The sequence below is a fragment of the Capsicum annuum genome, chromosome 7 (assembly GCF_002878395.1).
Source record: "Capsicum annuum cultivar UCD-10X-F1 chromosome 7, UCD10Xv1.1, whole genome shotgun sequence".
Taxonomy (NCBI): Eukaryota; Viridiplantae; Streptophyta; class Magnoliopsida; order Solanales; family Solanaceae; genus Capsicum; species Capsicum annuum.
The window spans coordinates 201921871-201948532 of NC_061117.1; the positions used below are offsets into that span (position 1 = coordinate 201921871).

Sequence of the window (26662 nt, forward strand, 5' to 3'; positions counted from 1 at the left end):
ATGTCCACCTTCTTCAATGGCCCCTGAACTTCAACAACTTTTGGAGAGGAAGGAGTTGCAATTTTTTTGGTTTTGGATTGGAGAGTATTTGGCTAATTGCTATTTTCTTCCTCCTAACCGCCACTGTAGGAGTGTATGGCTCCCTCACCTTCTTGGATAGTATGACACCCCTCTTGGATAGCAATAGCCTTTAATTTTTCAAAAATTTTATCATGTATGTCCTTGAGCTCTTTGCATTTGCAATGAGAACATAAGAGTGAATAGGGGTTAAAGGGACCACTATAAGGGTGAGAGAGATCGGTGTAAGGGTGAAAGGGACCTGTGTAAGGGATGATTTCAAACATATTTGTTTTTTCTTGAGCATCAACATGCTCATCGTCATGACTGGAAGCAGCAGCATAGTTGCTACAAACATCAACAACTCTACCAGTAACACCCCCAGAAGAAGAACCCGAATCTATTGCAGTAGGTTGGTCATGAAAAGTCTCAATATTAGGCTGACCTTGCTTAACTTCTTTTCTTATGGATGTTGCTCTAGCCAATTTCTTGTGTATTAACTCCATCGTTAGGTCTTCTATTGTATCAATAAGACCTAGAGTAATAAAAGAAGTCATCCCTAACTCCTGCTCAGTCAGCAGGATCCATGGAGGCATAACCTATAAAAAATAAAAGTACATTTAAATCATATAATAATTTGGGGTCAGTTGGCTTACATGTTAACACAGACAACTTATGGAATAGATTATGTATTTGTCATAACAGGTGATCTGTATGTCAGAACATATTAACATTATGTTGCATCAGATTACCCATCTGTTGCACTAGTTGCAGTAGATGGGTAATTTGTTGCTACAGATGACCCATCTGTCGCAACAATTAGCATATTTATTTCAATATCTTTCTGTAAGTCAAATTATTTTACTTGAAAGAAGATATACTGCATCCTCCATAGGGTTAAACATATCAGCCTCCTTAATTCATATGTTCCTCTTTGCAGCCAACCACCTAAGGATCCTTGGATGAGAAATCTCATCCGGGTAATCCTTGACCTGCTTTCGGAGGGGTGGAATGGCTTCAAATGCACATGCCTAAAAAATATAAACAGGAAGCAAGCACAAAAAAAGTTATAATAATTATTCAATATAAATTAATGAATGAGTAAGCAAATAGTGATTAAATTTACCATGAAAACCCAAGGAAAGCTGTATAATGTGATAGGCTTTGGGGATAGGTTTGTCAGTAAATATTTGATAGTCAAGTTATAGTTGTCATATCCCTAGGGATAATAGTTGAATTTCTTAAAATCCTCAGCAAGCACTAACAAATCATCTTCTATGACTATGTTGACGTCTCTTGCTAATATAACGGAATGGGCAAACCAAACTAAGCACAATTGTTCCATGTACTTATTTGGTATGGTTTTATCCTTGAGATCTTGTATCAACGTCATGTCTTTGTAGACGTCTATCAATTTCGAACAACCCATTTATTTTTTCCTTGCATTTGTTGGTTTTAGTGGGTGATCTCTTGGACCATGCCTTCTCTTAATTTGATGGTGGTGGTTTGGATGTCCTGCTTGCCTCGGACTTTTCTTAGGGTGTTTCCTTGATGAGAGATTCTTTTGGACAATCGCATCTTAATCCAGTTACTATGGCAAACTCTTTCAAGCCAAAATAAACTAGCATGGCTGTTCTAGATTTCATTTATCTTTTTTCCCCCTCCGTCGAATCTTTGCCATCCCCCACGTACTTGATCTTGCACTTGAGAAGACCATATACCATGATTATTTGGAAACGGGCAGCGTGGTCCTTAGGCATCTCAAGAAAGCATCCAAAGAAGTTCTTCTTAAAAAGTTTGTCTATGTTTTCATTCTTCATAGTATTCCTAAATTCATCAAAAGGTTTCCCCAACTGACATTTAAGTACAAGATCACCAATTAATTCTGCAAGGTCATCTATTGGCATCACAACTTGAAACCTATCAATACTAATAGTTTTGACAGGATCATGCTGGGATTTCAATCTTAATTCATGCTCCATTGGTGATGCATTATCATCATGTTGATCATCATCCTCTTTCTCACTTTTTACTTCTTTCTCTTTTTGTTTATCATCATGTTGATTAGCATCCTCTTTCTCGCTTTTTACTTCTTCCTCTTCTTGTTGATTTTCTTCTTCCTCCTCACTTTTATTTTCCGTATCAGCCTCTATATATTGTTCTCCACCTCCCTCAACATTATTTTCATAACTTTTCTTAGTTTTACTTTTCCCTGACTGAGATTGTTCAGGAAGTTTCTCCAAATTCATCTATACTCTAGCCTTTTTTGTTAGGTGGTCAGAAGTTGATCCACTTTCACTTTCTTTTCTTTTGGGAAGCATATTTTAACTACAAATAACAGAAAAATAAAAAATACATTACATTTGATGTCTGCATAATTTAAAAAAAGGTGCAAATTTAAAAAAAAAAATTAAACACCACATTACAAAAAAATATTTCAATGGATAACCATCAATTGTAATGGATAGGGAATCTGTTTAACGACTATTTAATATCTCCCAATAGATGTTCCGCCTGTTACAATAGATGGACCACCAAAACCACCACCAAGACCACCACCAAGACCACCAACACCATCACCAATGCCACCAAGACCACCAACATCACCACCAACACCACCACCAATGCCACAAATACCAATACCACCACCACCACCACCAATGCCACCAATACCCTTACCAAGACCACCAATTATACCAATACCAACACCAAGACCACCGACACCACCCACACTACCACCAATACCATCACCACCAACAATGCCACAAAAACCATCCAATACCGCGACAGTCAATAAAATATTGTGACAAAAACTAGGATTTTCAAGTGTTCTTCCTACATTTTTAGCATCAAAACTCAAAATTGTTAACCCATTCTCGGAGATAATACAACTAAAATTCTTCTTTTTCATCATTAACTAAAAAGCCCTAATTTTCAGAATAAAGAACAAATGTAGAACTCTTCTCAAACTCTGTTACCTATGAATATAGAGAAAATGATGGATACAAGCAAGAGTGAAGTTGAAAATAACAACTATGTGGACGAAAATGGGAAGAAAATTGATCTGTTTTAAAAGGTTGAGCAATATGTTGAGTAGTTATTGTCTGTATTATTGAGAGAGAAAGTAAAGAGCGAGCATTCTAGATTTGAAATAATGAAACATTTTTCAGCAAATGGATAGTTTGTATTTTTGAAAAGAATGAGAGATTTTAAAATTGTTAATTTGGTCCGAATTGATCTTAATTATTTTTTTAAAATAGATCATTTTTAACCGTTTCATCATAATAAATTGTATTAAGTTACGAAGCATTTCAACTCAAATTGATTGATTAGCGACTCAGGTCGGAAAGAGAGCAATACCAATATCATGTAATTACAAAGACTTAATTTAAATTGTAGTTGACCCTATGAACTCATCCCTAGTTCCAGCTAAATAAATTTAGGTATTAGCTTAATAATAAGTTAATACAAATCATTTCAACTCAGATTGATCGATTGGCGACTTAGGTCGGGAGGAACATAATACCAATATCATGCAATTGCAAAGATACAATTGAAATTTTAGTTGACCCTATGAACCAATCCCTAGTTCTAGGTAAATAAATTTAGGTATTAGCTCAATAATAAGTTAATATAAATAGTTTCAACTTAGATTAATCAATTGATGACTCAGGTAGAGAGAAACGCAATACCAATATCATGCAATTAGAAAGACTCAATTGAAGTTGTAGTTGACCCTAAAACTCATCCCTGGTTCGAGATAAATCAATTTAGGTATTATCTTAACAATAAGTTAATATGAGTCATTTCAACTCAGATTGATCGATTAGCAACTTAGGTAGGGAGAAATGCAATACCAACATCATGCAATTGCAAAGACTCAATTGAGATTGTAGTTGACCCATGAACCTATCCTTAGTTCTAGATAAATCAGTTTATGTATTAGCTCAATAATAAGTTAATATGAATCGTTTTAACTAAGATTGATCGATTGGTGACTCGGGCTGAGAGGAATGCAATACTAACACTATGTGATTGCAAAGACTCAATTGAAATTGTAGTTGACCCTATGAACTCATCATAAATCATCCCTAATTCTAGCCTAATGAATTTAGGTATTAGCTTGATAATAAGTTAATACAAATAATTTTGACTCAAATTAATTGATTGTGACTCAGGTCAGGAGTACCAACATCATGCAATTGCAAAGACTCAATTGAAATTGTAGTTGACCAGATAAATTAATTTATGTATTAGCTCAATAATAAGTTAATACAAATCATTTTGACTCAGATTGATCGATTGGTGACTCAGGTCGGGAGGAACGCAATATCAACATCATGCAATTGCAAAGACTCAATTAAAATTATAATTGACCCTATGAACTCATTCCTAGTTATAGCTATATAAATTTAGGTATTAGCTCAATAATAAGTTAATAAGAATTATTTTGACTCAAATTGATTGATTTGCGACTCAGGTTGGGAGAAACGCCATACCAACATTATGCAATTGCAAAGACTCAATTGAGATTGTAGTAGACCCTGTGATCTTATCCCCAGTTATAGCTAAATCAATTTATGTATTAGCGTACTAATAAGTTAATACAAATTATTTGACTCGGATTGATCGATTGGTTACTCAAGTCAGGAGGAACATAATACCAATATCATGCAATTACAAAGACTCAATTAAAATTATAGTTGACCCTATGAACTCATCCCTAGTTCTAGCTAAATTAATTTAGGAGAAATCTGTTGCAAAAGATTACCTTTCTATTGTAAATTATCAAATAGACATTTGCATCTGTTGCATAGATGACTGAGCTATTGAAAATTTTCAAAAAGATATTGATATCTGTTGCAACAAATTACCTATCTATTGTAAACTATCAAATAGATATTTGCATATGTTGTAACAGATGACTGAGCACAGATATTGATATCTGTTGCAACCGATTTCTATCTGTTGTAAATTATCAAATAGATATTTGCATCTGATGCGACAAATGATTGAGCTATTGGAAATTTTCAAACAGATATTGTTATTTTTTGCAATAGATGACATATCTGTTTGGATATCTTTTTTTATTTTAAAGCAATTTATTATCTTAAATAAAAAAAAGATAAAATAGTAAGGCGGTAAAAAATATTTCTTGGATAACTCAAAAATCTTCTCCTTTTTCCCTATCTTTTCTCCTTTTTCTTGTGAGGATCCTTTCGGATCTTAACCGATCTATATCTTTTCACGACTAAAATTACTGTTTTGATCTCCTTGTTTTTGACATTGCAGGTATGGTTCACTATTGCTCTTTCATTCTCGTCTTCTTCTTTGCAAGTTATTTAAATTTTTTATTTACATATGTTTTTTATTTAATTACCCATTACCCATATCCTATTGATTGAGAAGATTAAAAAAAGTAACTTTTAAGTCTTGAATGAACGAACCATTATTTTTATTAAAATATGCAAAAAAAAAGGTCACCTGTTGAGAGAACTTTATAAGCCTTGTTGGCAGTATCATTTTTTTGTATGTATTTTGTTTGTTTCTTTGTTGTTGATGTTGTTGGAACAAATGGTATTATTTTTTTGTTGTTGATATTGTTGTTGATGTTGTAACAGATGGAGTAACTGTTGGAACAAATCAAACCACTAGCAAGGCTGGTTTGATTTACTCCAATAGATGACCCATATGTTGTAACATGTCGTCCAGCTATTGCAACAGATGCATAGCCTGTTACAATAAATTACTCATCTTTTAAACAGATGTGGAATCTGTTGCAATAGATGGGTAATATATTGCAATAGATGGGCAATCTGTTGTAAGAGATGTTGCAACATATGGGTCAGTTATTGAACAAATGTTGAAATGTGTTGTATTTATTCAATTTTGCGTTACCTTTTTAAAAAATTATGCAGACATCAATTGTAATGTTATTTTTGTTCTTCTTTTTTTTAACATAATTATTTTTCTCTTGTTTGTAGATATAAGGAAGTGAAAATTGATCAACTTTTTCCCGATCAACACAAAAGGCTACAGTAAAGATGGGTTTGGAGGAATAAGATGCTTGCAGATGGAACCACTTCATATGTGGGAGGTATGTATTACTGATTATGTTATCATGAAAACACATATAGAGTGCACTGATTTTATGAATATTGTTTTTTACCGATAAGGCATTGATTATTCAAAAAAATAATCTACAATTTTATAGTTAAGTTTGATAGGTCTAAACTGATAAGGACGAGGAACCATGAAGATGGATCTGACACCCTGTTATGATTTAATTATAGTTGTTGTTCATATTTATGTGTAAAGCTTTCTGAAGGGATCAAGCTTTGGTGGCATTATAAAAAGATTCAATAATAATTGGACTGATTTTAAGGGTTCAATGGACTTTTGAAAGTCTTTCGAAGGGTCACACTGCTGCAATCAAGAACGGAAATCAATATAGTTATTGTCCTAGCCCAAATTTATATGGTTGGGTTGCTCAGGTTGATGATTACACGCCAGAAGGTGCGATAGGAGAATATCTGTGAGGGAAAAGGAGAGTTGATGAAGATTATATCATCTAAGACCTTATTAAAGAAAAAACACAGGGTACCAATGAATTTGTAGTGAATCTGGACGATGAAATTGATTTAAAACATGAGAAATCTAAATCAAGTGCAGATATGAAAGTGTATCCACAAATGAAAATCCGTCTGTCGTCTCTCTCAAATAAAAATAGTACAGCTGGACACTTTGCTAGGGAGCTGCCACTAGTTAGTGTGGTCAGAATGATCTCCTACCTAGAAAATAATAGAACACCAAGAAAGCAAATTTGCGGGCATCGAGGGTTGAAATAATGTACAGTAAACCAAGAAAACTTGCCCCAAGAACTTCTAAAGTTAAAATAACAAAGCAAGCCAAGACGGTAATTTTTGGATTTTAAATTGCATCCCAGGCCTTCTTGTTTATAGTTCTAATCAGGTCCACTGATATTGACCAGAATTGAGCCACAAATAAGATTGAAAAGTAGATTGAGTATATTTTCTTTGATAGAAATATGGATGTAATTGATTGTGTTTTCTTGTCTTAGCATGCTTTCAACATGTCTTGGAGAAGATCAGATGTTTGCTGTAGTATGTGAATCCCGTATATTTGCCAGAGCTCTTGAAAATTATCAAATAGATGGATATGTAAATTGCATCAGTGCTTTTGACATATTAGCAGCTAAGCATGGAAAGTACTAGTGTCTACACTCTAGCTTGTTCATCCCTTGTAGAATACTCTGACTTCAACATTTTTCTGAATTAATCAAGTTATCCAGTTTTTTCCTTTTCTCTTTGAAGTTGGTCAATAATTCTCGGTATCTTGATTCATCTTGAGCCAGGTATCTCCATTTCTTAACCATGAAGGGGAATTCATACTTGAGTTTACATTATTAAATCTGGATAACAGGATGAATCAAGATACCGGGAATAATTGACCAACTTCGAAAAGGACATGAAAAGTCTAGATAGCTTGATTAAATCACAAAAATATTAAAGTCAGAGTATATTAAAAGTGATGAACAAGCCAGATTCTAGACACTGGTGCTTTCCATGCTTAGCTGCTAATATGTCAAAAAGCACCGGTGCAATTTACATTTCCATCCATTAGATAATTTTTAAGAGCTCTGGTAACTGGACAGGATTCACATACTATAACAAGTATTTGATATTCTTCAAGATATGTTGAAAGCATACTAAGGAAATAAAGCACAATCAATTACATCCATATTACTAAGAAAGTAATTATACTCAATCTGTCTTTCAATCTTGTTTGTGGTTCTGATCAGGTCATTACCAGTGGACCTAATCAAAACCACAAACAAGGCATGGAATACAATTTAAAATTTAGAAATTGCCACCTTGGCCTTCTTCCTTATTTTAACTTTAGAAGTTCTTGGGGCAAGTTTTCATGATTTACTGTACATTATTTCAACCCTTGGTGCCTGCAAAGCTGCTTTCTTGGTGTTCTGTTATTTTTTCTTTTGTTATTTTACCAATAGATGATTATTCCGACCATGCTAACTAGTTGTAGTTTCCTAGCAAAGTGGCCAGTTGTACTATTTTTCTTTGAGAGAGATGGCAGACGGATTTTCATTACTGGATACACTTTCTTATTTGCACTTGATTCAGATTTCTCATGTTTAAGTCAATTTGATCGGAGAGATTTGCTAGATGCTCCTTTCTTACTACCCTATGTTTCCTCTTCAATTAGGTCTCAGATGATATAGTTTTTTATCAACTCCCCTTTCCCTCGCAGGTATTCTCCTACAGCTCCTTCTAGCATATAATCATTTTCTTGAACAATCCATCTATTTAAATTTGGGCTATGTGAATTTCTGTTGGTTTTTCATTCATATTTGTTGCAGTGGGAGGTTTCGAAGGCCTTTTCAGAGTCCAATGCACCCTTAAAGTTAAGTTCAATCGATAATAGATCTCTTCAATGACGTCAAATTGATCCCTTCTCAAAACTTGACACACATAAACATGAGCAACAAGCGTCATTAATTCGTAACAAGGTATCAGCACCATCTCCATGGCCCCTCGGCTTTGTCAATTCAAACCTATCAAACTTAACTGTACAATGCATGATCTTGTTTGAATGATTAATGCCTCATCGGTTAAAAACTACATTCACAAAATCATTGTACTTTATGTGTGTTGTCCCGATGACCTTATCACTAATACATAACTCCTACACATGAAATTGGATCCATCTATCTGCATGCACCTTATTCTTCCTAGCCCATCTACAGCTTAATTTGAATAAACAGATGACTAACCTGTTGCAACAGATGACACATCTGTTAAAATTATCAAACAATTATAGACATCTGTTACAACACATGATCAATCTGTTGCAGTATATTACTTATCTGTTGGAAATAATCAAATAGATATATACATCTGTTTCACTAGATTGTCATTATGTAGTAAACTATCAAACAGATAAAATATATTTTGTAACAGATTACCCATCTGTTAGATTTATTTAAAGCAATTTTCTTTTCTTTTCAAAATACAATAAAGATAAAATGTTGTATTTAGATCCATTTTCTTAATTTACATATTTGAAAAGTCATCTTTTTTATTTAATTAAGGAATGTAATTATACATAACTCCACTTCTAGATATGGCTGATCTGGATTCGAAAAAAGAGATTTTAAGCGACTCCTTGCGGGAACTTGAAAGGCAGATTTATGAACTCCGATAGGAGTTGGGCGCCATGAGAGCAAGGCTGAGGAGGGCCCTGCTGCTGCCAAATAATGATTAGCTAGTTGACAATAATAATAATAATAATAATAATAATAATAATAATAATAATAATAGTAATAATAATAATTAAGTTATATTTTTTCTTTTAGCGTATGTATTTTCTTTTATTATATCGAATCTACTTAAGGGAGGAACTAATGTATGTTTTATTTGTATTGTATATTTGTGTATAATGGATTCAAAAATCTATGTTTGGTCGACTTTGAATTTTTAATTCTTTCTGTCTGTTCCTTATTCTCAACATGTCAACGGTTGGATGTAGGGATTGAGCATTTGTGGCGACGGATGAACAGATGGTTAATCTGTTGTGACAGATAGATCATATGTTGCAACAGACGATTATTAATAAAATAGGGTTATTGTTATTGAGAGGGTGAAAAGTCATGACTTTTCGATTATTTAACATGAAAAATGATTTATAAATAAATAATAAGGAAATAAATGATAAACACAATTTATAACCATGAAAAGACGGTTATTTAATTTTAATAACTGATGTTAATATTAAATAGGCGACAAGTCTTGACTTATCACCATTTTTGTTTTAAAATTTATTTTTTTAATTTATTTATTATATAATAAAAAAATACCACTTTGGATTAATTAAGGTATATGATGATTGTTAAAAAAGAGATGAACAGTCATAACTTTTTGTCTAATACATTCAAATAAGATGATGAATCAAATTCCCGATCTATTGCGACTAATGAATCAACTGTTAGAAGAAATCAAAAAAGCTCCTTCAACAGATGTCGATTTGTTGCAACAGATGGTATTTTTGTTGCCACAGATGGGTTATCTGATGCAGCAGATACAACAGATATACAATCTGTTGCCACAACTCAATAAAAATGGTTATTATTTTATTAAAAAAATGGTTATTGAAAAGGTGAAAATTCTTTGATTATTTAATTGAGAAAAAGGTTATTTAAATTTAAGAACTAATTAATAATAATAAGCTCAAAAGTCATGACTTGTCACAATAATCAAAAATTCACCAGCTTGATTTAATTATGTCATTTCTTTCACAGAAAATAATAAATAAATAAATAAATAAATGATAAACACAATTTATAACCATAAAAAATGGTTATTTAATTTGAATAATTAATGTTAATATTAAATAGGTGACAAGTAGTAACTTTTCACCATTTTTTATTTTTAAATCTATTTTTAAATTTATATAATAAAAAAGTCACCAATTTGGATTAATGAAAGTATATGATGATTATTAAAAAAGATAGATTATATATTGCAATAGATAGATTATATGTTACAACAGATAGATTGTCTGTTGCAATAGATGGTCAATTTTTGCAATAGATGATATATTTGTTGTCACAGATGGGTTATTTGATGCAATAGATATACAATCGATTGCCACAACTCAACCAAAATGATTATTATTAAAAGAAACAGTTATTGAAAAGGTGAGAAGTCTTCAATTATTTAATTGAGAAAAAGTTATTTAAATTTAAGAACTAATTAATAATAATAAGCTAAAAAGTCATGACTTATAACAATAATAAAAAATTCAGCTTCTTTATTTAATTAAGTCATAACTTTTCACAGTAATCAAAAAGTCACCAGTTTGAATGTAATTAATAAAATGGAGGTGAATAGTCGTACCTTTTTGTCTAACTCAAGCAAATTCAATCCTCTATAAATAGGTCTCTCCTTACTCATTTATTTTACTACACTATTTATTTCTTACATCTTGTCTTTTATGTTACATCTCCAACCACTTTCTCTTCAAAGACCATATACCTTTTCCCTGATTCAAGTAATTTTTTTCTTTATTTTTGTGTAAATCTACCAAATTAGTAGTATACATTGTATTATATTTAGACTCTTTTCTTTACTTGTGTTTTCATATGGCTGATCCTATTTGGGACATTGCTATTCTGCGCGAAACCATCCGGGGAACTTCAGAGGTAGGTTAATGACCTGCAGTGGGAGTTGTGCGCTGTGAGAGCAAGGATGCTTCGAGAGATGCGCAGGTTGAAGAGGGTCGTGCTGCTGTCGGTTGACGATTTTTCGGTTGGCAATAATAATAATTAGGTTATGTTTTTTCTTTTAACACATGTTTTTTTATTTTTATTTATATCCAATCTACCTACCTAATGTATTTTATTTCTATTTAATGAAAAAATTATATTTCTATCTATTTCTTCTTCTCAACAAACATTCAACGATTGGACGTAAGGAATAATTTGTAATCCAGTGGAAATAGAAAGAGTTTTGAGTTCTTTCAACAGTCATACCATCTGTTGAAACATATTTGTTATCTATTGGGCTTGTGGCAGGAGTCGTTTTGTGTTGTTCCAAAAAGATTACACATTTGTTGCAAAAGATTATTCCAATATTGCAACAGATAATGCATCTGTTCCAACACATAACTAGTATATTGCAATAGATAACTCGTCTATTGCAACAGATAACTCATCTGTTGCAACAGATAACCCTTCTGTTGCAACAGATGATTTATCTGTTCAATTCATGTTACAGGCACTATATAGAACCATAAACATAAATCTAACATATGAGTCTTCCGTTGCAACAGAGGACTCATCTATCATAACAGATGAGTGATCTGTTTAAATAAATGGCTCTTATGTTAGATTCATGTATAGGTTTTATCTATTGTTGAAAAAAAAGTAGTAGCAGTGTAACAAGATGAAAAATTCAACTAATATTACAATTTTACTTACCAAAGTCACCTATGAAGTAATGTCAAAGTGACTTACGAAACAAAATTTGACCTAAAAAACTTTTCAAATACCACCAGTAGCCGTAAAAACAACAACAATGGTCAACAAGAAGAAGATGAAGATGATAATAAAGTAGAAGATGAAAATAATGAAGCAGAAGATGAATAAAGTAGCAGCAACAAAGAAAAACAAAAATTGTGAAGAGAGAAAAAAAGAACAACGGACGAGAAGAGAGAGAAACACATCTTTTTTTCCTCTGTTTCCTGTTATATTAACTAACATTTGGATCAAAGTGTAAGTTTAAAAACTTGTGAGATAATTTCAAACTTCTCCAACTTTCTTAATCCATAATAAAGTAATTGTCAACTCCACTCAATTATTAAGACTTGAGTCACCTACACCTCATTTTCAAACTCTTTTGTAACTTTTAACTGAATGCCCCTTCTTTATTCTTCAAAGGTGGTGCCACTATTTCTTTATCTCTGTCGCATCCCCTCTCTCCTTCCATTGCCACCATTTCTGTCACAACTGAATACACTCCAAAGTTTAATCTAAAATTCAAACGATTTTATAAAACCCTTTCGATTCCAAGATGTTTAGGAGGCATCATTTAATTTTTTTAATCGAAGTTTCGATATAATTCATTACAAATTTAGTGAATTGGTTGATTTTTTTCAAAGTATTCATTTTTTATTCTATTGAAGCTATAGAAAAGAAAAAGATTAATTAATTAATTCATTATATACCCTACACTTTAAATTTCCTTTGGAAAAAGGTAAATAATTTATTTTTAATTACTATTAATAACTCAATAAAATCTAACAAGTAACATGAAAAAAGTTCAAAATACTCTTTGTGGCAATGACCATGAGAGGGGAACTAGAAGGTTAGGTGAGAAGCAGGAGAAACAATAGGGGATGCAGGTAGGTGTGGGGTTGAAGTACGTGGAAGGGAGTGGGTGGGTTGTGGAAGTGAAAAAAGAAAAAAAAAGTAAATAATGTTGTAATTTAAAGACCGAATAATAAAACTTATTACACAGAAAGAAAAGACAAATAGAAAGAGATTTAAGTATATGCAAGGAAAAGAATAATATGAATAAGTTAGTAGTAGTATTTTATTGATCGTATATATTTTACATTAGAAGTAGGGGAATATATAGAGGCATTATATGCCTTGGAGGTATGGGTAAGCTTACAGTAAATGATCTCACATCGCCAATCACTTACTTGTTCCATAATAAAGTAAATGATGGGCAACCACTTACTTGTTCAAAGTAAGTGATGGGAAACCACTTGTTCACAACACTCTCCCTTGGATGCCCATGTTAAAAAGAATAAGATGTACATAGTTATTTGTAATACGCTTTGTTTTCTGCCTCATTAAAACCTTATCAAAAAAAATCCAGTGGGATAAAAACCTTGGTTAAGGAAAAATGAGTGCGGCACGTATTTACTCCCCCTGATAAAAACATCACTTAATATCTAGGAGATGAAGCATCCCTATCTTGTATCTCAACTTCTCAAAGGTTGATATTAACAATGCTTTGGTGAACATATCTGCTAGATATCACTTGAACAAACTTGTTAAACATCTATTTCACCTATTTTTTGAAGATCATGAGTAAAAAATAATTTTGGTGAAATATATTTTGTTCTGTCTCCTTTGATATATCCTCTTCTTAATTGAGATATTCATGCAACATTGTCTTCAAATAATATTATTGGAATATTTTATTTTTCAAAGTAAGGCCACATGTTTCCTGAATGTGTTGAGTTATTGACCTCAACCAGACGCATTCTCGACTTGCTTCAAGAATGACTATTATCTCTACATGATTTGAATATGTAGCAATCAGGGTTTGTTTTGTTGAACATCATGATATAGTTGTACCTCCACATGTAAAAAAGTAACCTATCTGAGATTGACCTTTACATGGGTCAGACAAATATACTGTGTCTGCATAACCAATTAATTATGAATCGAACTCATTTGAATAAAATAGTCTCATATCAATAGTTCCTCAGAGGTATCTGAATATATGCTTAATACTATTCCAATGTCTTCGTGTTGGGTAAGAACTAAATCTTGCTAATAAATTTACAACAAAAGATATATCTTGTTGTGAATTACTATCAAGATACATTAATTCCCCAAATGCACTAAGATATGATATTTCAGCACCAACAAGTTCTTCATTATTTTCATGAGATCGAAATGGATCTTTATAAATATCAAGTGATCGCACAACGATCGGGGTACTTAATGAATGTGCTTTATCCATATAAAATCTCTTTAAAATATTTTCAGTGTATGTGGATTGATGGAGAAAGATTCCATTCATAAAATGCTCAATTTATAGACCAAGATAAAATTGTCTTTCTAAGGTCTTTCATTTCAAATTTCTTTTTCAAATATTTTATTGTCTTTGAAAGCTCTTCAAGAGTTCCAATGATATTCAAGTCATCAACATGTACAACTATTATGACAAATTCAGATCTGGACCTTTTAATAAATACACAAGGACAGATTGAATCATTTTTATACCTTTCTTTCAATAGGTATTCACTAAGGCAATTATACTACATGTGGTCTGATTGTTTTAATCCGTATAAGGATTTCTGAAGCTTGATTGAACAATTTTCTTGAGAATTTTTATACTCATCAGGCATTTTGAATCCTTCAGGAATTTTCATATAAATATCACTGTCTAATGAACTATATAGATAGGCTGTGACAATGTCCATCAGATGCATATCAAGTTTTTCATGAACTGCCAAATTAATAAACTCCCTAAAGGTGATTGCATCAACCAATGGATAATATGTCTCCATATAATTAATGTCAGGTCTTTGCAAAAATTCTTGTTCTACAACTCGTGCTTTATATCTTATGACTTAATTTTTCTCATTTCATTTTCGCACAAAAACTCATTTGTACTCTACTAGCTTTATACCTTCAGGTGTTTGGACTTTAGGTCCAAAAACTTTGTGTTTTTCAAGCGAAGCCAATGCAATTTTGATTGCATAGTTCTATTTTGGCCAATCATTTCTCTGTCTATATTTTTTGACAGATTTTGATTTAAGATCCCCATCTTGTTGCATTATTTCATTAGCAGCATTATAAGCAAAAATATTGTCGACAATTATATCATTTTAATTCCATATTTTTCTTGATGAGACATAACTGACTGAGCTCTTTTTATTTTTATTATTTTCAGGTACCTGAACCTCTTATGAGATTTTATCAATTGTTATGTCTTGTTGCTCTTCTTGAGTAGTTTCCTTCATATTACGATTATTTTGATCATTTTCTCCTCTTCTTATCTACCACATTTTAAGTTTGATTTAGACTCATTTGTCCTACCGGAACATCAACTCGAGTGGGAGCATTAGCAGCTGGAATGTGAGATTTTGTAACTCTTGATAGGTTAGTGAATGCATCTGGCAGATGATTTGTAATATTTTGCAAATGAATTATCTTTTGAACTTCTAGTTCACATTTATTTGTATGAGGATCTAATAAAGATAATGATAATTCATTCCTGTTTATTATCTTTTTTCAATTGCTTATTTTCTCCCCCTAATGTTGGATATATTGTTTCATCAAAATAACAATTAGCAAATCTTGCCGTAAATAAATCTCAAGTCATAGGTTCCAAATATTTTATAATAGAAGGACATTCATATCCAACATATATCCCAAATATTCTTTGGAGACCCATTTTTGTGTGTTATGGTAGAGCAATTGAAACATATACCACACATCCAAAAATTCTTAGATGGGAAATATTCGGCTCTTGATCAAAAATCAACTGTAATGGGGATACTTTATGATAACTTGTGGGCCTTATTCGTACAAGAGCTGTTGCATGCAAAATATCATTACCCCATATCGAAATGAGAAATTTTGTTCTCATAAGCATTGCTGTGGCAATTAATTGGAGGCGTTTAATCAATGATTCTGCAAGACCATTTTGAGTATGAACATGGGCAACCGGATGTTCAATTTTTATTTCAATTGATGTACAATAATCATTAAAATTCTGGGATGTAAACTCATCAGCATTATTAAGACGAATTATCTTTATTGTATAATCTGAAAATTGTGCTCTTAACTTTATTATTTGAACAAGTAATCGCGCAAATGCCAAATTATGAGTTGATAATAAACATACATGCGACCATTTAGATGCATCTATTAAACCATATAATACTTAAATGGTCCATATGGAGGGTGAATAGGCCCACATATATCACCCTGTATACGTTCTAGAAATGCAGGGGATTCAATTCCTACTTTAATTGTTGATGGTATAGTAATTGATTTTCCTTGAGAACATACAACACAAGAGAATTCTTTAAATTGAAGAATCTTCTGGTTCTTTAATGAGTGACCATATGAATTCTCAATTATTTTGCGCATCATATTAGAACCGAGATGGCCCCAATCGGCCATACCAAATAATAAAATTATTTGAATTAGTAAACTTTTGATTTATTATGGCATGTGTTTCAATAGTGCTAATACTTGTATAGTATAAGCTAGAAGAAAGAGCGGGTAATTTTTCAAGTATATACTTGTTACCCGACATTACTGTAGTAATATAAAGATATTCAATCTTTTCATCATTTGTAATCTCAATATGATAGCCATTTTGACGAATGTCTTTGAAAATTAATAAGTTTCTTTGAGACTTACTACAATATATGCTTCATCAATTATCAAATTTGTTCCTCCGGTAAGTTATAAGTTTGCTTTTTCGGAGCCTTCAATTAATCTTTTTCTACCAAATATAGTATTAACATTGGCTTCTTTCATCACCAAATAAGAGAAATATTTCTTATCTTTTAAAATAGTATGTTTGGTAGCACTATCTACAAGACATATATCATTGTAATTGATTTTGAATCCAACTAATGATTGGAGAATTTTCATATTCTTCATAAAAAACATACTTCAAGAAATTTGAAAAAAATTAACATAAGAAATTGCAATAAAAAATATAAAAATTAAGAATACATAGTACTTTAATAAAATATATTTAGTAACAACAACATAATTGAAAATAAAAAGAAAACAATAACTTTCTTCATAAATTTTTTTTTTCAATAAGGTGATCAATTCTTTAATCAATATCCTCATAGAAATCTTCAGCTCTCAAATGGGTAATATCTGAGAGGCCTTTAAAGTCATCATCTTTGTAAGCAAGATTTGCCTCAATATCGTTATATGCATTTGATGGAGTTGCGTCATCACACTTTAAAAGGTCAAGTACGCTTCCACATTATTTTTTTTTTTAAGGAAAACTTGATAAAGTTTGACAAAATGATCAGGCGTATGTCAAGTACGTACCCAATGACCTTTCATAACATATTTGTGACAAATATTAACTTTACCCTTTGAAGGATTATTTTGAGAACCTTTAGTGTTCTCATGTTTATTTCCACCATTATGACGATAATTATTTCATCCTCTGCCACGTCCTCGCCCACGTCCACAACCATGGCCTTGACCACGACTGCGATAATAATTTTGCCTTATTTCAGGCTAATGATGCATTGTTACAACAATCTCTTTAGGGAATGGAGCAAATCCAGTGGAACGAGCTTCATGATTTTTCATTAACAAAGTATTATTCTGCTCTTCCACAAGTAGGCATGTAATCAATTCAGAATATTTCTTAAATCCCTTTTCACGATATTGTTGTTGTTGCATTACATTAGAAGCATGTAAAGTAGAAAAAAATTTCTCTAGTAAATCCTCATCAGTGATGGTTTCTCCATATAATCTTAATATTGAACTTACTTTATGAATAACAAAATTATACTCAACTACGATTTTAAAATCTTGAAATCGAAAGTGTATCCAATCATATTTAGCTTTTGATAATACTGTCAATTTTAGATGATGATATTGGTCCTTCAAGTTGGTCCATAATTCAAGTGGGTCTTTCATAGTTAAATATTCGATTTTTAATCCTTCGTGGAAGTGATTACGAAGAAAAATCATAATTTTTGCCTTATCTGAATTTGATGCGTTATTTTTTTTTGTTTAATAGTATCCCCAAAACCTCTAGCGTCAAGGTGAATTTCGACATCAAAGACCCATGATAAATAATTCTTTCTGGTAATGTCGAGTGTCACAATCTCAAGTTTCGATAAATTTGACATAATGAAACTATCATAAAAAGATTAATAAGTTAGATATAATGATATTTTCAAAAAATAAAATAACTATCCCAAATAAATTTAAATAGAATCATATATTGTTAATAAATTATTATCAAAAGTTGATTTCCTTTAGCAATTTGTATATTTTTTTTGTGTGTTTAGAATTTGAAAATAAAAAATTACATAATAAATACATACCTTATAAAGAATTTTGTATTGATAACATATTGTAATTTAAAGGCCGAATGATAAAACTTATTACAAGAAAAGAAAATAGAAATAGAAGAGATTTAAGTATACGTAAGGAAGAGAATAAGATGAGCAACTTAGTAGTAGTATAAATGACTTAAAAACGTGGTTTAGAGAGAGAAGCTCCCCCTTCTTTCTCACTGTAATCAAATTCCACCATGCCAATGAACAATCCTTCCACTGGTACAACCCCAAATCTCATCCCTCTAGAACCTTCTGATCCAAATCCGCAGCAAATGCCTTCTTTCAAATCAAAATTACTTGCCTCGGAAGTGGTATCGGACTTACAAATAGAGGATTGCATAGAACGATATGGTAGCAACAGACCCAAAGTTCCCATCCACGAGGGAGTTGAAATACTAAACAATGGTATAAAATCATCAACCTTTCCAAGGAAGATACGGCTAGGCTTTGCTCTCCGTGGAAAAATTCCTTGATCATTAAATTGTTGGGTAAGAAAGTCACCCACCAATATCTTCAAGACAAATTAGTATCATTATGGAAGTTCCCTGAAACTTTTCCCCTGATAGATCTTGGATTGGGATTCTTCATTGCTAAATTTGCCCAGCCTCACAGTGTCTCCCATGTTCTACAAAATGACCCTTGGTTCATCGGTGGTCGCTATCTCTCTACAAAGAATTGGTAAACTAATTTTGTGCCACAAAATGATAGTCACCTATTCAGCCATCTGGGTACGCCTTCCTCATTTACCAACCGAGTTCTATGACGCCATACTACTAAAAAAAATTGGTAACGCCATCGATAAGTTGCTGAAAGTTGATGCTTGCACAAGTGGAGCTCTACGTGGTCGATATGCTCGGCTATGTGTATAAATTTCAATGGATGAGCCATTCCTCAATACGATACAAATCGGCAGCCATACGCAAGAAATTCTATATGAGGGAGATGGTTACTTATGTACAGGTTGTGGTCGTTTTGGCCACGTCCGTAAGGACTGCTCCTATCATCAACAACCCCCCAGCAGACCCAACTACGATGGGCACCCGTGGTGTCTCTGATACTCCTCTCCCACCACAACAAGAATGGTAAATAGTTAAGTTTCTGCCAAGGAGGAGAAACCAGGCACAAGGGAAATCAACGATGCCCGATTTAATGACACCCCCCAATAATCCCACTCAGAATAATATAGTAAAGGTACATTCTCAACCAGATCCAGCTACAAGTACGCCTCCTCGTCCCTTTAATTTTACTGGTAGTTTTGCTAAGAGCTCTGAGCCAGCCCCTTCTAATCGCAAAGACTACTATACCATATATTCATAAGGATAGGAAAAGATGCACTCGCCCTTCTAATGGGGGACACTATAATAGATTTAATCTTTTAACGGCTGATAATAATTTTTCTTTTTCTACTGTCCCACAAATGAAAAATGGTACTAATATAGACCCCTCTGTTGATACACAGAATGAACAGTCGGACCCTTATTGGAAAAAACCTGCTACTTATGGACTTACTATGCAAAATCCGTTTGTCTCTTCTGATACACCCATTATTACTGACCCCTGTAGTTACGTGGAAATTTCTCCAAATAATCTTACTATAAAATCCCCTAAATTATTTCCTGACCTCCCCTTTAGGGCTCCGCTGGCTCCCACTCCACTGTCCATCTCTCTATATAATGATAAAACTCTCCACCTGGCAGAACACATAGAAGCCACTGGTAACATGCAAGAGACGCAAAATCCCATATCAGATATCACTATCAATTCAAATGATTATACTCCCACTGAATCTCTTCTTGCATTAAATACTCAACCACCACAGAAAACTTTTAACCCTTCGACTTCTGAGATAAATAAGCTCCTATCCTTCAAGAATGAACAAAGTTCACCTTCTCCCCTTTCACCAACAAATCAAGTTGTTCCCTTTAACTCGTTTGCACAGGCAATCCCCAATGGATCCGCCACCCCAAATTCCGCCGCATGCAATGAATCATCCACTAGTGTACTATGCTACACCACCTGTCCAACCGCTTCATCAACCGTTGACTGGGATCGAGAAGGCAATCCAAGGACATGCAATACTAGTATCGATGGAAATCAATGGTATGGAAACTCTTGTAATTCTTCAGAACCAGAATTTCCTAGCCCAACTAATCTCGGAGGGCATAAAAAAGCGATCGAATAGATTGTGAATCAAATGTGACTTTCCAACATTATGGATCCCTTAGTGCAATCTGTAGCCCCTCAGTTCATCCATACTCTGCAATCCCTGTGGAATCTACCACATTTGCTGAATCAGTTCCCCAACATGAACGAGGTAACTCTAACCCTGTTCTTCACACCTCAGGAAATAGTAAATGCCAACCCACTCCTCTTTTCGTGGAACCCCATCCCTGTCTACCGCGGCCAGTTTGTGAATCTCCTCACTCCAATTCCTCCAAGTTTAGGCGCACTAGGTGTCCATCCAAAGAGGACAACTTCCTTCACGGAAATTTCAAGTTTCAAAAATGCAGAAAGCCGAGGACAAGACGTATATTCATATCTGTCCAGCGTCCCTTATGCAGAGCTCCTTCGACCTCAGGCCGGCCATCAATAGTGCCTTAGCGAAGTACGCAGTTGTGATGACTCCGACTCTTCGGTGTAGCCACTCCCCTTCTTCAGGCAAAAGCTCTCAACCTTCCCCTAACTATTTCTCTCCAATGAACTAGACTACTTGTTTTATTGTTTGGAATACCCACGACTTTAATAATGAAAACTTTAGGAAAAACTTCCATGACTTTCTCAACTCCCATAACCCATGCTTTATTTATTTGTTGGAAACTAAGTTGTCCGACCACTTAGGCCTCATGTTTTAGTTTGGATTTGATGATTATTTGGAGGTACCTGCTGTTGGCAGTTCAGGAGCTCTAGTTTTGATTTGCAGTGTCACTTAGAAACGTCAAACTCCACAGGAGCTGCATGTTATGATCAAGGTTAGTCCCCTCACCCTCCCTTGGTATTTTACTGCTATTTATGCGAGCAATGCTTATCATAATTATAGAATCCTTTGGGAAAACCTTATAGCTTATTCCTATTCTATTACTGGTCCGTGGCTTGTAGCTGGTGATTTTAATGAAATTCTATCTCAAACAGATAAGTGAGGGGGTCATCCTATTAATATCTCTAGAAGCTCTGATTTTTGGGACTGCATTGAATCCTGTCACCTTATGTACTTAGGGTTTAAAGGTTCTAAATATACGTGGTCAAATCATAGAAAGAAGTCTAATCGTATTATTTTGGAAAGACTTGATAGAGTTTTTGTCAATAATGATTGGGTGGAAAGTTGACCGAATGCTCACGTTACTCATTTACCTAAAACTCATTCTGACCATAATCCTATCCTTGTCTCCCTTACCAATCGATACTCTGGTAATGGTAGGAAACCGTTTAGGCTGGAAAAGTTTTGGATGGATCACCCGGAGTTTAGCAATATTGTTCGTCAAAGTTGGGATACGAATGATATTACTTGGGAAATTCCTAATTTCCGCAATACTATCTTAAGTTGGAGCGACCGCATCTTTGGAAATATTTTCCAAACCAAAAAGCGACTTCTTGCTCGTCTAGCTAGGATTCAAAACTCCCCAAACTATGCTTCTAGTACGTTCCTGCCTGAGTTAGAGTATAGGCTTAAAGATGATTTCAATGACATCCTTAATAAAGAGGATGACTATTAGAAAATGCGCTCCCGTCTTAACTGGCTTAGTAATGGGGATGCAAATACCAAATATTTTCACCTATCCATCCCCCATAGGCGCAGAAAGAATAAGATCTCCTACTTCAAAGACTCCAACGATAGTTGGATCACTGATCCGAACAAGATTACAACTTATGTTTATAACTATTACTCCACATGTTTCACTACTGATCATACCTCCTCTGACTGGGCTCATTTAAGACACTCTCTACCTAGTTTTCACAAGTTAGATCTTTCAAACTTGGATGCTCCCCTTAAGGATATAGAAATAACTCAGGCGGTGTTCTCCTTAAAACCTTTTAAGGCTCCAGGACCAGACGGACTTCATCCCCATTTCTTTCAGTCCTAATGGATCATTGTGGGTCCTTCGATCAAACAAATGTGCCATATGATTTTCTCAACACAGTATCTTCCTACCTCTCTAAATGATACTCTCCTATGCCTCATCCCGAATTTTTCTAACGCAAACCAGTTAAAGAATTTTCGTCCCATTAGTCTCTGTAACAATACTTACAAAATTGTTACAAAGATTATTGTAAACTGTATTAAACCCCATTGTCCCGCTCTCATAAGTCCCTATCAATCCATCTTCTTAAAAGGTTGGCGTGCTTGTGATAACGCTATCCTTGTCCAAGAGCTTGTTACTCACATTAAAAGGTCAAAAAGTAAGGCAGCTAATCTAATCCTCAAACTTGATTTGGAAAAAGCTTTTGACCGTATCGAATGGTCCTTCATATACCGCACCCTTCTCTATTTTAAATTTCCTTCGAAGATTACTGCACTTATTATGACTTGTATTGCTACCAGTAATATTGTTGTCCTGGTGAACGGAACCCAAACAAGTTACTTCTCCCCTTCTCGGGGCATTCGTCAAGGTGATCCTATGTCCCCCTATGTTTTTATTCTTTATATGGACCTCCTCTCAAACTATATCTCTCATCAAGTAGATACTCTTCATTGGGAGCCGGTAACTATTGCTAGAAACGGGCCATCCCTTTCACATCTCTTCTTTGTTGATAATTTAACCCTTGTTTCCAAGACCAGTACTGCTTCCATCCACAATATCCACTATTGTCTGACCTGATTCAGCTTACTTTAGGGCCAAAAAATTAACGCGGCTAAATCTAAAGCCATTTTCTCTCCTGCCTGTCTCCAAACTGTCAAAGTTCTTATAAAATATCTCTTTTGCATTTTCAAGGCCCAAGAGTTCGGGAAATATTTAGGCTTTCCAATCCTAAGCCAGAACCCCAGACATGTCGATTTTTAATTCATTATAGATGATATGCGTAGGAAACTTGCGGCCTGGAAATCAAATTTCCTCTCTCCAGCGGGAAGTCTTGTCCTGATCAAGTCCACTCTCAATGCAATTTTGGCTTATACTATGCAATACTTTCGGCTCCCTAAAAAAACTTGCTAAGCCATAGATGAAATCTAGAGAGACTTTCTTTGGGGATCCACCACTCAAAGGCGTAAGCTCCACTACGTAAGTTAGGATAAAGTGGCCTCCCTAAAAAAATATGGAGGTTTGGGACTTCAGAAAGCTGATATTAAAAATCAGACGCTTCTTACCAGCCTAGCCTAGAGACTTTTCACTACCCCCACTGCTCTCTGGGAAAAAACCCTCCTCTACAAATACAATTACCTTCGGCGCAGACCTGCCAAATCCTTTATTTGGGGGGGTCTTTTTGTGTTCAAGTTACAACCTGGTCTCCCACTATGGGCAATTCTATAAACCTTTGGTCTCAACGTTGGGTTCCTTACCTCCTGACCCTCTGGAATATTATTCAGGGCCCGTTAAATTATAATGAAGTAGACCTTCGGCTCTCGGATATCTGGACAGGCCAACGATGGAATTGGAGTAAGTTATCTTTTGAAATTCCTCAGTTCTTCATCGAAAAAGCTGAAAACATCCGACCTAATCCTTCTCTCGGCCTTTGGGATAAACCTTACTGGGGATACACCTCCAATGGTATTTTCTCTACAAATTCGATATACGACTCTCTTTACCAGCATCCAACCGATAATTACGCATTTGCTTGGATTTGGAAATTGAATATTTTGCCTAAAATTAAGCACTTTTTGTGGCTTTGCTCTCTTGGTAGGCTTCCTACAACCGCGTATCTCTACTATATAGGAATATCTCCTCACCCGACCTACCCTATATGCCATTTAGAACCTGAAACCCCAACTCACATCTTTGCTCGTTTCCATATCACCGCTAAATTTTGGCTAGATATAGGTTTCAACACTTCAAACATCGGCACACCCGATCAACATTGGCTTAATTCCTTCAGATCTCTACCCCCTCCTTTCCGGGATGACACTATCGACGGGAAGACCTTTTTTCCTTTTTCTATTTGGCATATTTGGCTTAACCGAAACAATAATATCTTCAACCATAAAACCAGCTTCCCTGACCCAGCTTTGGTTCACACTAAAGCAATCGAATATAATCACCTTGCATGGACAAAGCCTCATCAATCTGCTTCTATCATTGTCCAGATTCTGTGGGTTGCTCCCCCTAATGGTTTTTATAAGTTAAATATAGATGGATCCTTCACAGAGAATAAGGCTCGATGCAGTATTAGTGGAGTCCTTCGCACTCCACTGGCAGCTGGGTTTTTGGCTTTTATGCTGCTGCTTCCAGTTACTGTCATACTATGGAGGATTTTGAGGCTCTAAAAAATGATCTGGAACTTGCTATATTTCACAACTTTTCTCCCTTAATAGTTGAAACCGATTCAATTGAAACTATACAACTTATACAACAACCAACTATGCCTTTTATTGATATTTCTACAAAATACAGGTTAATGCTGAAGAACATGGGGAATCCAGTGCTGCGACATAACTTTCGGAAAGCCAACAAAGTAGCCGAATGCTTATCAAAACTAAGTGTTGATTTACATCAACTTTGAAATATAATCTCTCTATGCTCTCCCCCTTTTGCTGCTGCTGTCCATCTCGCCAATGATGTTCAGGGTGTTGTCAGTTCTCGTCTAGTGTCCTGGTCTATGTTTAATAACCTATTAACTGTAGGAAACCAGCCCGTGTCCTCATATGTAAATAGTTCTAATGCTAAGCCTACTAGTATTACTAATTTTGACTGCAATTCTGCTATGATCTCTGGTTGTATTCCAGCTACTGTGAGGGCCTCTAACAAGAGTTCCTTTTTGTTTTGGAATGTCACTTAGTCTATATATATAATATGAATCCTATTTACCAAAAAAAAAAAAATTAGTAGTAGTATTTTATTGATTGTATATATTTTACATGTGAAGTAGGGGGGTATATATAGGCATTATATGCCTTGAAGGTATGGCTAAGCTTACGGTAAGTGATCTCATGTGGGCAATCACTTACTTGTTTCACAACAAAGTAAGTGATGGGAAACCACTTGTTCAAACTATGTGATGGGCAACCACTTGTTCACAACAAAGAAATAAAAGAAACACTAAAATTTTAAAAAATACATATTTTTAATTAAATTTACACGTGTCAGGTAAGGATTGATGCATGATTAACACCAACTTTAAAAAAATTAAAGTTGGTCCAAAGAGAATGTAGCAATACTCATTTAGTATTGTTTAATGAGATAATAAAACTTCCGTAAACTTTTAAGTGTCTATTTGAATATTTGATACTATTTTAGTGGGTACTTTATGCATTTTCTTATTAATAATAGTCAATAAATTGAATGAATTTTTATAAAAAAAATAAAAATAAAAGAGGTAAGCATAAAATTATAAGCTATGAATGAGGTGAATATTACCAAGTTAAACTTAAAGGAAGAGGAGATACCTAAACTTATCCCTTGACTTAAGCCTATTAACTGGACCGAGCCGGGTCAATCAGGAAGCGGTCCGTCACTTTTAACCGGATTATGGGCCGGTCGGATCCGAGCAAGGACAGTTCTAGTCCCAAAAGTAATATTTTTAGAACAACCTGGGACCAGCTAAATAAACCTAACCCGATCCGACCCATGTAACCTGCTCAAACCCGGTCAAAATCCAGTCAAAACTGGTCAAAACTTAAAAAAAATTAAATATTTTTTCTCCAATATACACTATATATACCCACCTATATACATTTTAAATACGTTAAACAATATACACAATATATATATATATATATATATAGTATATACTATATATATAGTATATACTACATTAGAATTTAAAAAGCATATACACATATGCACAATTACACATATAATCATGTATACGACTATACGTTAGTTAAATGTACATACTACTTTAAATAAAACATATACTACGAGATACATACTATAATATATATATATATATATATATATATATACTAATTTATAAAAAAATATACACATGTATGCCTTAAATATATACTACTTTAGAATCTATAGAAAATATGTACACATATATACGCACCATTCCATATATGTACTACTTTAAATAAGACATATACTACAAGATATATACTAATTTATAAAATATA

At 33.9% G+C, this 26662-nt stretch overlaps 1 protein-coding gene across 3 annotated transcripts; it reads left to right on the top strand.

The window, feature by feature from the left end:
• The first annotated feature begins 18593 nt into the window (after positions 1 to 18593).
• On the top strand, positions 18594 to 25426 carry LOC124900089. Of its 3 annotated transcripts, XR_007057738.1 has the most exons (3): positions 18594 to 20559; positions 21336 to 21428; positions 24999 to 25421. XR_007057738.1 is itself a non-coding variant. In XM_047415358.1 (2 exons), the coding sequence occupies exons 1-2, from the start codon at positions 19877 to 19879 to the stop codon at positions 25105 to 25107; spliced, it is 792 nt and encodes a 263-aa protein (XP_047271314.1). In that variant the 5' UTR covers positions 18594 to 19876; the 3' UTR covers positions 25108 to 25426. The 3 variants fall into 3 exon arrangements, 1 of the variants encoding a protein (XP_047271314.1); XR_007057737.1 differs by having other exon boundaries at positions 18594 to 21428; positions 24999 to 25426; XM_047415358.1 differs by lacking the exon at positions 21336 to 21428 and having other exon boundaries at positions 24999 to 25426.
• Positions 25427 to 26662: the final 1236 nt, after the last annotated feature.